The sequence below is a fragment of the Phalaenopsis equestris genome, unplaced genomic scaffold (genome assembly GCF_001263595.1).
Source record: "Phalaenopsis equestris unplaced genomic scaffold, ASM126359v1 Scaffold000036, whole genome shotgun sequence".
NCBI lineage: Eukaryota > Viridiplantae > Streptophyta > Magnoliopsida > Asparagales > Orchidaceae > Phalaenopsis > Phalaenopsis equestris.
In genome coordinates this window covers 1,746,073-1,759,006 of record NW_018164478.1, presented here as the reverse complement: position 1 = coordinate 1,759,006, position 12,934 = coordinate 1,746,073, and the positions used below count along the sequence as shown (strand labels likewise).

The 12,934-nt window shown below is 31.0% G+C and overlaps 1 protein-coding gene across 1 annotated transcript; it reads left to right on the top strand.

Annotated features, from left to right (window-relative positions):
* Window positions 1–544: 544 nt before the first annotated feature.
* LOC110018924 (protein indeterminate-domain 16-like) lies at window positions 545–1,265 on the top strand. The gene has a single exon (XM_020716401.1). The coding sequence runs from the start codon at window positions 585–587 to the stop codon at window positions 1,080–1,082; it is 498 nt and encodes a 165-aa protein (XP_020572060.1). The 5' UTR covers window positions 545–584; the 3' UTR covers window positions 1,083–1,265.
* Window positions 1,266–12,934: the final 11,669 nt, after the last annotated feature.

Genomic DNA, 12,934 nt, shown 5'->3' with positions numbered 1-12,934 from the left:
CAAACTGACAACTCTTTTAACAATAAAAAGAGAAATCAATGAAAACAGTCATATTTCTATCAGTCTATTCAAACCCTTCTCGGAGTTCGACCTATGACCAATCCGACCTCGGAACAAGTTGGCTTTTCTCTAGCGGGGTAGCTTTTAGGTTGTAAGTTGACTTGGGGCGGTGTCGTCAAATATATGTTCTTTTGGAGTTGACCCATGGAGAGGAATATCTACCACATGGTCTACGTACAGTGGTTCCGGTTCGATAACTCATACTCTTCAACTTGTCCTCAGTAGTTTGAACTTGGCACTTGTAGATGGATCGGGCCGAGAAACCCGAAAAGACTCTCGATGCCTCATAAGTCTAATATTATTGTATTTTTGCAATACATACTACACTATATCCCTTTTTAAAAAAAAAAATTGAGATATACAATGTTTGAATAACTCAATCAACTAAATTTTGGCGGCTTCAGAAAAAGAAGTTTATAATAGCTTTAATAAAGAATTAATTTTCATACAATATTCCTACAGTAATTTCTATAGTCTGCAGCCATCTCAAATGACCCTATAAAAAGTTGGATGATGCCGTCTTTATGGCCTCACTATCAATGCTCTCAGTTCACTCTTCTACTATGGAGGTAAGTGACAACAGAGAAATAAAGCTGCTCCCCGAAGCTACCTTCACTCATGAACCTCCTGCTGCACTGAAGCCATTGGCAATGACGATGGATCAGAGTAATACCGAACCAACGCTTGACTTAAGCCTGTCGATCAGCCTTGTTAATCCTCCCAAGATGACTCCCAATAATGATGCTGAGAACTTGAGCAACGCCGAAGTGCTCAAGAAACATGTGGCAGAACAGGTTAGACTTTCTGCTCAGGAGAGGGCTTATGCTGAGCGCATGAGGGAATTGACAAGGAGGGAGCTGGAGCTGGCGGAGAAGGAATTTATGAGGGCGAGATTAGTCTGGGAGCGTTCTCGAGAGGAGTTAGAGAAAGTTGAGAGAATGAAGATGGTCGCCACCCGGAGAATCAACTCCACCTGCATACAAATCACTTGCCAAGCTTGCCATCAGCAATTCCTTTCATGAATTTTCTTCCTAATCATATGAACTGCCTCCAAACCAGGTTGAAATTATTGGTTGAAAATGTAAGCTGTCATGATTTAGAGTTCCATCTGCATCAGAAATATGTTTAATCAACCTTCTGATAATGATATTATGCTTCCCGTTCTGATTGTATTCCCTGAAACAGATTCCTGCTTCATCTGAAAACTAAGCTGTAAGAATCACATTTTCTGCATGCTCACTGTCAGGAACTTTCCTAAAGACTCACGAACAATAATTACTGCATGTACACAAGTCCATTTTTACTTCTGTTTGTGTTATACTTCAGGCTTCTTTCAGATCCGAGCAAAAACTTGAGCAAAGAAAAAAAATTCTAACTAGTTGATGTTAATCAAGAAAGTAAACAACCGTTTTGTAATTGCATCAGCTTTAATGTTGGTTTCAAATTGATTGTTCCTGCATTTTATTTATTTACATCTTTAAGTTTTATATTTACAAATTCTGTACATTAACTGTTAGCACCTGAAAGGAAATCAGATCTGGAATTTGTGAGACGTGGCTAGGTTTGCAGAAAAAAGGATGGCTAGTTGTCTGACTGTAGCACATGAAAGACTACCGAACCTTTTCTAAAGCCCTCAATTCTGGAATCCATTCAGCCGATTTGAAGTGTATACTTATTTACCTCTTTATAAAGGAAGAACATCAACATTCCTTTATTTATGAAAAGTTTAGTGTCAGCATAAATTTAATGTAGGCGATATTTTAATTGTTGGAACCCATCAACAATTTTGCTTGTTGATCATTTTAGCAAATCAAGAGGTGCAAAATTATACTGTACACCCATAGCTGGAACAGAAAATAATAATTGACACTTCAATCATTTACACATCTATCAATGTTAGGCTTCATGCAATCAAACCTAAGGAGACTTCAAAACCAAATCAGAGCTTGCTAAGACAAACCCTTTGGTTCCCTGGCTCTAGTCAGTTGTCTAACTAATAGGCTAGCCTAACCCTTAACAAAACCTATAAGTTTGACCTGAACCTGTGGTAATTTAATCCCCGCGTAAGATCAACACATAATTGGTCTTTGAATCAATGTAAATGACCAATTCAAACTCAATCTAAACATGCATCAACTCAATTAAGGATATGTTCATGGCATGACTTTTTTCACCTATGGATTCATCAAAAGCCTTATCTTATGCTAAATAAGGAAATTACTTGCCTTGATCTTGGTCAAACCTTGAGCATAAACCATATTGAATATCTAAAGTTTCTTTAGTAAATCTTAAAATTAGAGTTATTATGTTAAGCTTAATTGGAAGTGCTTATTAGCTAAGTGGTTTATTTAACCCAAACCTAGCCTATATTAAATAATAGTAGGATTAGTTTTATAAAGATATAGTTCAAACCTAATAAAGTATACCCATAGATTTATATGGCACAAAATTTTTTTAGTAATACGTTTTTTATGGTTATCAAAAAAATGAATGCCAAAATTTATGAATTATATAAAGTTGGATTGCTCAACTGATCATTTTTATAAAAAAATTAGACAATCCAAAACTTGTGGATCAAGCTCTCTAGCCACTCGCCTAGCCCAAGCTCCAGTCAGTTGTCACGCTATTAGTCTAACCCAATCCTTAAAAAAATCCATAAAGTTGACCTAAACCTATGGTAATCTAATCCTCACTTAAGGTTAACTCATAATTGGCCTGTGAACTAAAGTAAATGACTAATTCAGAATGGTTTAACTTATCTCATCTATTGATTCATCCATACTGTAACTTTTGTCAAATAAAAAAAATATTTGAATTGACTTTGGTCAAACTATGAACATAAACCACATTGATAAAACATAAATCTAAGAGTCATCATCTTTGAATTAATTGGACCAACTTATATTCTAAGTGGTTTATTTAACCCAACCCTAACATGTCTTAAACAATAGTTGGACCAAGTTCAAACTTAAGCTGACAAAGTTAAACTTCAAACTCAATCAAATGCAACCACAAATTTACAAGACACAAATAATTCTTACTAATAGGTTTTGAATACCTATCGGAACATAGGGGTGATAGAATGTATGAAATTATATAAGACTGGCTTGGTTAGCTGACCATTTGTAAGAAAACAAATTAGCCAATTCAGACCGTTAATTACTACAAATGAAATGGTCGAGGCTCCTTAGGCGCTAGCTCTAGCCAATCCTTATGGTGTCCTAGCTCTAGCTAGATGTCCCAATACTAGACTAGCCAACCCTCTCATTAAATGGGAATTGATTTTGTGTCACATAAAATTAAAATTCAATTTTTGATGGAAGAGAAGAAATGTATGCTTATTTTATTGAGAGGGTTCTAAATTTTTTATCAATAGAAAATTTATGTTTCCGATAAAATGGAGTTAGTTTAGAGCCCAAACTTATCAAATCCATGATCATGAATGTTGTAGAGAATTTTATCATGAGCCCACCGTAAAAAAAAAAAAAAAAACTTCAAATTTTGATGAGAGATAAGCGAGATATGCTTCATCTATTGAGAGGCTACAAAGTCTCAATTTATGAGTAATTCTCACTCATAAAGTTGGAATAAACCAAATGGCAAGAACATAGAAGTTGTAACGGATTATGCCATTGAACTAGTCATTCAAAAATCATGTTATTTCAATAAAAGATGAGGTAAATACACACAAATTATCAATGAAAAGAATAAATATTTTAGTTTCTTGATTTTATGCACATTTTATTTGTAAAATAGCTCGAGTCAACCCAAATGATGAACATGAAAAATAAGAGTCAAACTCATGAATCCACTAATAAAACATCATGTGATTCTAATAAGAGATGAAAGTGTAATTTGCAAATTTTATAAATATGTTGGAGAGATTTTTGAAAATCTTCTTTAGTTTTTAGTTTATGAATAATTTGTATCTCGTATGATCAAAATCATCCAAAATGATGAGCATGAAAGTTATTGAGGATCATGCCATGAAATCCCTATTTAAAAACCATGCAATGTTGTTGAGATAAGTGAGAGATAAGCCCAAATTATCAAGAATATTTTGTGTTATGAGCAACCCACACTTCAATAAATCAAAATCAACCAAAGAGATGATAATGAAAGTTGTAGAGAATTGATATATAAGTATAAAAAAAATATTGAAATTGTTTTGCTTTGGTTTTTTATTTATGATTAATATTAAGGAAATGGTACAAGGATTTGAACTTCGATATGGAGAAAGTATATAACTGATTCATCTAATCACAAAATGATTGCCAACACCATAAGTATTCCAATTGTTTTTGTTATCTCATCTCTCACATGGGTAAATGGTTCAAGCTAGTTCAATTTGATTCTATGTAGGCCAAACAAATATTTGAGTATTATACTAAGCCTTGAAAGCCAAAACAATAAATATAAAGCGCTAGCATGCCATTATTCATCTAAATTCACAATGTTTGCACCATCCATCTTCTAATATTTGCAATAAATGTATTTGAGTAGCTAACAATTAGTTGATTCTTTATGATATTCCTATTTTGAGCATTAAATTTAGTGCCCACAAGGGGTGAATCCTTTATTATTTTTTAAAGTGTGCAAAATCACTAAATGTCTAATTATTTGCTTAGTATTTGGCAAAATAATGCATTGAGGAGGGGAAAATTACTAAATTGTCTAAATCGCACAAGAAAAAAATATATTAAATTGTACTAATTATATAGAGAAATTGTAAATTCTAGGGAGAGCTATTGCCCACCCTTGAAATAACCTAGTTACACTCTTGGTGCCCGCACTTATTAATAATATAAGAATATTTTAAGTTACCATAATTCTTCCATATATTTTACTGAAGTAAATACTTTGGAAATTTTACACCCTAATATGAGAATAAATGTTATAAGATACAAATTTGCTCATCACTTGGCAAAATATATATTTAGACAGGATGCTTTTACATCATGGCTTTAGAATTAGATCTATAGCATCTTTAGTGATTCAACCCTTAAATTTATTACAATTACAAAATCTGATGCTCTATTCTTCTACCTTAATGAGAAGTGAATCGCTCAACAAACAAAACTTGAGGAGGGATTTATCTGTTAATAGTGGACCCATTCACTTGGCCTTCACTGACCAGGTCTTCCTTGCAATTCGTCTTTTCAACCTTCATAATCGATTTAGGAATCGTTTTACATTTTTCACCATTTTCTGGTCCAAGCTGTAAGAGATGAAAAGATGAAATGCTTTTATAGAATTATCTTTCATGCCTTCATAAACAGGAGCGGAAAATCACACCTTTTGTTACATTTCAACATACCGCACAAATCTAACAACAAAACATTCATGTTTACAAGCATATCTCTCAAATTTTTAACATCACATAAAAAAAATTACCACCATCAATATTTTTTTATAAGTGAAATATACTTTCTCATGCATAGGTTTCTCATGCCTAATTATAAGTATAAATATCAAGCTTGGCTATTAGATATGTAGGTACATAAGAATTGTTTGGTATGTAAATTTCCTTATTTGAAAATTGCTAGGCATGGATGACGAATTTATCTTCTTGAATCTCCTATATATATATATATAATATATATATATATATACTTTCAATAATTTTTACAATAATTTTACAACACTAAAATAAAAGGATGTAGTGGGCCTCACATGGCTCTCAAGGGATGTTAGCCCATTGATTATGGTTAGGGGCAGTAAATGAGCCTAGCTTGTGAGAGTTCAGACTTACCTCATATTGGGCTTGTTCGAAATTAATTATGTTTTACATTGACTTGTGTTTGAAATTGTTTCTGAGTAGTAAGTTAATGTTCGGTTCGATTTAAATATTCATATTTGTTTTGGACTTGAAATTAGCTCGTTTAAATTTATTATAAAAATAAATGTTGGGTGTTAGATTCAAATTTATACCATTTCTATTCAATAAAATGTGCAAAATCACATGACCACACGAGCTATGACGATTTCAACTTAGATATATATATATATACAATTTTCTCATTTCAAGCTAAAATGATTATAGAAAGAATATTTCATAATTTAAATTCGAGATTCGCCCTCTAAATAAAGACAAAATATGGAGACTCGTCAATTTCCAAATAATTTCCGCAGTACCGAAGAAACGATAGCATTCCCAGCAAGATGGGCGTAAGAAAGTGGCATCTCATTAAACAAAACAATTTCTAGCGTTGCCACAACAACATATTTAGTTTTATTTATAGAATTTAAGACTTTGAAAGTGAGATTATACATATTAATTGATTTATCTGCGTAGGCCGAGGGTGTGAAATTGAATGTGGCAGGCAATAAAATTAAACGCATACTTAAATAAATAATATAAAAATAAATAAAGCGTATACTAAAAAAATAAAATAAGAGCATTATTAAAAATAAACTAAAATATAATATAACGTTAATAAATAGGTATTATTATATTTGAAATTATTTTTTATTGTATGGCTACGACCTAATTTTTATATCTTTAGGTATCTAACACCGAAACTCAGGTGTAACCAACATCTTTTTTCGGCAGAGACAAATTTAGTTAGAAAATTAAAAAATAACACATAATTTAAAATTAAATGTAAATTTTATTATCATAATAATAATATTACAAGCATTTCAATCTATTTTGTATATTTTTTATAAATTAAAAAAATAATTACATGCTGTTATGTAAATATTCATATTAAATATAATTTTATGAAAGTGCAAATTTTATATGTGAAACTCAAAATAAATACAAAAAAAAATTATTAAGAAATCTAATAAATAAATGTATGCAAAATAATTAATAAATAAATTTACACATTGAGACATTGAGACTAACTATAATAATTTTATATCATATTTTTGTTTTTATTTTGATTTGCTAAAAAATAAGAAAAGTAAAAAAAAAATTTAAAACAAATAAACATTAGGAGTATTAAAAAATGTATTTTTATTTTTTAAATATAGGAGCATTTATATACATTCTACATAATTCTTTTGTATTTACACATCTAATATATAAATATTGGGAATGCATCCTTTTAGAAAATCTTGATAAATTTTAAGCTAGTATTAAAATATGTTTAAGCAAAAGAATTAATATTAGATCAATAAATTGGACATTTATTTACACTTAATTACTCTCTAAAAGCTTGATTAAGCTTAGATTCTCTTAAATTTAACAAGTTAAATGAGGTGTACAATAATATATTTAGGTGTTTGTGAATATGGGAGCAATTAACAGAATTTTGAGGTGATTAAATTGTGTCTTTTATTAATAAATTTTTAAAACTTGGGGGGATAGGTCAATTGACCCCCTCACCCTTGTCTTAATGTCTAAACTATATTTAAATCTCAGGGGGGAAAGGGGCAATTGTCCCCCTCATTAATACATAGGTCCAACCTTGCCTAAATTATATTGTTCACATTTATACACACTCAAAAATTTATCTCGCACCAGACTCTATAATTTATCTTTTGAGTTTACGTTTGTGTTTTTATTAGTTATCGTTAACAAATGTTTGAAAGTATACTATTCAAACAAATCTATGAGTTTTATATAATATATATAGATTCGTACTTCAGACATTTGTTCATAGACAATATTTTCAAAATTATAATTTTCAAGTATATATACTGCTTTTGAAGCATCAACTTTTCAGCATCAACTTTTCAACAGTAAATTTTTCTTAGCTGCGAATTGAAATTTCCTACAGTCACAACTGAAATAAACGCACCTTAAATAGTTAAAATTTAATACGTAGTTATATAACTTTTTAAGTATCTCAATTAGATAAAAATATGATTTAAATTTTATATTTTACTTAAAAATTAACACTAATGATATTTTTAATTTGTTTAAAAGGATTTAAGTATTATATAAATAAATATTAAAATTTGGTTTTCAGATAAGCAATTACATTAATATGTACATAAATCCCTCTTAAATTTATTGCAACAGTCATCATTTTTTTCATAGTTGTTGTTAAGATGGTATAAATCCTTCTATAATATCAATATTATTTGGACAGCTTATTAATCTTAAGCGTATCAGTCAGCTTTAAATGTGGAGCTTTTTTATTGAGAAAAATATAGTGATTTTTTTTTAATGGAAAATCCTGTCTATTCAAAATAAATTAAATGCACAGAAATGATAACTGCACTTGCAATCGCTAAACTATTATAGATAATCAAATAGGAAACATAGGAGGCTTTTTCTTTGATTATGTACTATAATGCAAAGATTATTTCATCAAAATTGAATATTATTTCAATATATACCATAACACAACATACTAGATTGTTGATACAACGGAGTTGGTACAATCATAACATTATATGCTAAACAATAAAATACAACATCCATAATACATCATATATTTTCCATTTAAAATGGTAAAATACAACACATAAATGAGTGCAATTTAGTTGTGTAACTCGAGAGTTGTAACTCAACATCTATTATATAATATGTCAATTTAGATGTAATACAAGTCCGATTAATGTATAAGTAAATAATTTTTTTCACAAAATAATTATAAATAAATTTTATAGATCTATATTTTTTGAAATAAATCTATGCATATGCATTCACAGTCATGATGGAATTGTCTGAGATTAGGTGAATTTTTAGAAGATTTTTCCTTAGAAGTGTATAAGATGTTGAATCGCATGCGCTCCACAAACGCTCGAGCAATTTTTTAATCATATTTGCCGTACAATGGAAACATGGTTGTCTTTCACCCCCCGTTCTTCAAAGATATTTGATCATGGTCAAAGAAGTGTAAGAAAAAGATTAAAAGCAAATTTGAATATTTTGAATAGGTTTAGCAAACATTTGAGTGTGCACTGAAGATGATCAGGCGATTGTTCAATCATAAGTTGAGGATGATTTAAAGGCTAATCAAAGATAAACCAACGATCTCTTAAATTAAAAAAAAAAAAAGAGAAAATAACATTAAAATAATGTTCAGTTATTTGTGAAAATTTTGATTTAGATTTCTCTATTGTGATTGGAAGATGTTATTAACATAATAAGTCCCTTGTTGAAGTTAATTTAAAGATGAAAGTTTAGGACATGTGGTGCGACACATTCTCTTAATCCTAAATAATAAATATAAAAATATTACTAACCTTTGAAGATGCTAAATAGCTAAGACTGTTACAATGAATTTTTGTCAAGAATTTGTGCCCTATAATGCCACATAATAATTTAGTAATAATTTATTTTACTCTAAAGGAAATTTCAGTTCATATATCCACAATAAAACAAATGGTGAATATATATTTTCAATTTCTTCCATAAAGAGGCATATAAAGTCAAATTTCTCTTGAGGAATGATGAAGCTCTTCTTTTTCTTAAAAAATAAGAAAAGGAAAATGATGGCTTGTCTTAGCTAATTGCTCAGCTAAGGCGCACATAGAGTTATATGCCAAACATCTTTGGTTTCTATGAAAGATACAAGTCCTGCTTGTCACTTGTTTCAACGGTATAGTATTTTTCCATCCCCAATCACTTTGCCCTACATCCATCATGCTCCCAAAGTTCTCATATTATTTTTTTGTTCCATTTTTTGAAAGGACAATGGAGGAAGATTTGGTCCTTTAAAAGTAAAATTATTACGTGTGGTTGACAACATGATGAAGATTCGGATGCAGCGATGTCACTATGTATTGCACGGCGGCCCATCTGGACCATCGTCCGGACATGCGGCGCCACAGGTAATAAATTCTTTATTAAAAAAAAATCATTTTATTGAAGAATTCATTAAGTAGGAGTAGGAGTAGGTGGGGCCTTCTCCAAATTTATTTAATGCACATATTCTTAATTTTCTACATCATATATTACTATTGAATACAATTAAATTATTAGGTATTATGAAAATATACCGGTTATAGACAAAAGTTATGTGATGATATCTCTTGAAGCCTTTTTCATGTCTATAGCAATATATGAAATCTATAAATAAATAAAGCAATTTTTATTTATATAATTAAATTATTCGGCAGTATCATGTACAAGAATGACCAAAATATTTGAGAATTAATGGGACTTCATGAAATCATGGAAGTGCTAATTGTCACGTGATTTGATTGATACAAGTAATAAAATTAGGCCCATCAAGATATTAAATATATTAAAATATCCTCATATAACTTTTTTCCTTATTTTATTTAGAAGAAATTCGGAGTTGCCAATTATTTTGAAGAGAAGAAGAGTTGCACCAAAATAACGAATTTCGTGGTGATTATAATTATTCATAATTGATGGAAATTTAATTTACATTAGTAAATTGGTTGGAAACGAAATTTTCAGGATGGATTACAGTGCTTCCCAACTCAAATTACAAGTATAGGAGTTCATGTTACTAAGAATATATGAATTGAAAGAAAATTATTAAAATATTTATTTATTTTTTAATAATCTAAATGTACTCCCAAGGCCCTCAAGGGTGGACTAACCCACCAAAAGCTGAAAATGGACTTGCCAAACTTTACTTTCAATTGAACACCTGCGGACTATGCAATGCCCTTGTCACTTTTGGAAGATGATGTCTATAATTTTTTTTATCTTTTAGAGAGGTGGAATGAGAAGTTGTTGAAACGCTTGCCCCACCGAACACCTGAAATTACCAAAGAATGTTCCAAGAACTCTCTATTGTTGAGAGAGCCACAATGGATCGAAGGTTGGACTTCCAGCTAACTGTAATAACCAAAGCTCAATTCACCTAACCAGAAATCAAGTCTTTCATAAAAGATCTAAGCATATAGATTTAAAGCGCTGCATGTACTTGTTCGGTGATCTAGAGAAGTTCAGCTGTCAGAAGTTCTTTGGAATACTTCTTGGTGTTTGGTGGTCTGATTCTTCATTAGATGTCTATTGATTATTTTTTGGTATTTGCCACTTCTTTTGATAAATATATTAAACATCTAACAAGAGTTTTGTAAATGTATGAAGATAATAATCTTATGCTAAACTAGAAATAATATTAGTTCATGATCATTGAATGCTAAACTAGTTGCACCTGATTGAAATCTAATTTTCAGCTTATGTGGGATGCTAGTGATCATGTTGCAAGGTTGTGTTAGGCCAAAAAAAGGATAAGATTTTTCCTATAGTATATTATGCCAGTAGAACTCTAAATAAGGTTCAAGTTAATTACACATTATAGAAATTAAGCTTGGTAATGACGGTCAAAGACCATCGGTGATAATGGTTTAGTCATAGGTAATATATTTACCGACGGTTTATTAAGGAAAAATTGGCATAGCAAAAATGTTTATCGGTAATTAAATTACCGACAATTTATATTAACCGACGCAATATAACCATAGCTATAGATCCAAAATTATGTCATGTTTAACCATAGATTTACTGTCGTTTATTCAACTGACGTAAATGTCCATATGAAAAGTGTTGTAGTACCATCAGAAAAGTGTCACAATTTTATCGATAAACTATCATTAAACCTTCAGTTAACTGTGGGAATTTACTGATGATTTTGTTCGCAGCAAAAGTGTCACACTGTGTCTTGACGTCGCTTATCCGATAGACCGTCAGTAAACCGCTGACACATAAACAAGGAGTCGCAAAATCATCGGTAAGCTTCGAAAACCTGTAGCATTAGAAAAAAAATTTACTTGAATCTTAGACTAATTCATCCATCCTAGGTTTGTCTCCTACAAATGTCGATTTATGGTCTCATGCAGACACCTCGAGAATGGAACCACATTTTCACGACCCATTTTGTTAAGCTCAGTTTCCAAGCTAGTACAACCGACCCATCTCTATACATCTATCACCACAATTCACATCGCCTCTATCTTCTCCTCTATGTTGATGACATATTATTAACCGACAATACTTCGACATTGATTCAATTACTTCGGCATGAACTAGATCAGAAATTTTCTATGAAATTTATGAATTCAATCAATACCTTTTTGGGTATCAAAATTACTCATACAAACTATGATTATCATATCATCAAACAAATTATGCCAAAGACCTACTAAATCGTAAATTTATGAAAGATTGCAATTCTGTATCAAATCCTCAAACTCTACATCCTAAAGTTTCCAATGACGACATGGAGTCTTAATCCAATTTCTTGCGCTACAAACATCTTGTTGGGTCTCTCCAGTATCTTACTTTAACTCGGCCTGATCTTTCATTTGCTGTCAACTATCTGTCTCATCATTTACATAAACTTCTCCAAACTCATTAGCATGCTTTAAAAAGTCTCTTACGATATCTCCAAGGAACATTGGAGATGGGTATTTCCTTCCACGCTGGGCCACTTGATCTTCACACATATGCCAATGCAAGTTGGGCAAGTGATGTGAACGACCAAAAATCTATCACAAGACATTGCAACTTCATTGGACCACATTTAGTATATTGGAACGTCTATTGTGGCAAGATCTTTGACTGAAGCTGAGCATAGAGCTATATCCTCTGCCGCCACCAAAATTATTTGGCTTCGCTGTCTACTCCAAGACTTTAAAATACCAAGGACCGATCCCACGTCTCTCTAGTGTGATAATAAATCTGCTATGGCCATCGCTCACAATCCCTTTTTTCATGAACAAACTGAACATATTACAATTGATTATCATCTTATGAGAGGTCACGTCAAAACTAATAAACTTAATCTATAGTAACTTGCCCCCGAGGAATAAATTGCTGATATCTTCATCAAGACCCATCCAACTCCTGGATTTCAAAAGTTGTGGCAACAACTCACAATAGTATATATTTTATTGTTGGGGTCCACATCTGTACTAGTTCAGCTATTCTAAATTAGGATTAATGATGTATTGAGTCCTGGAATATATATATATATATATATATATATATATA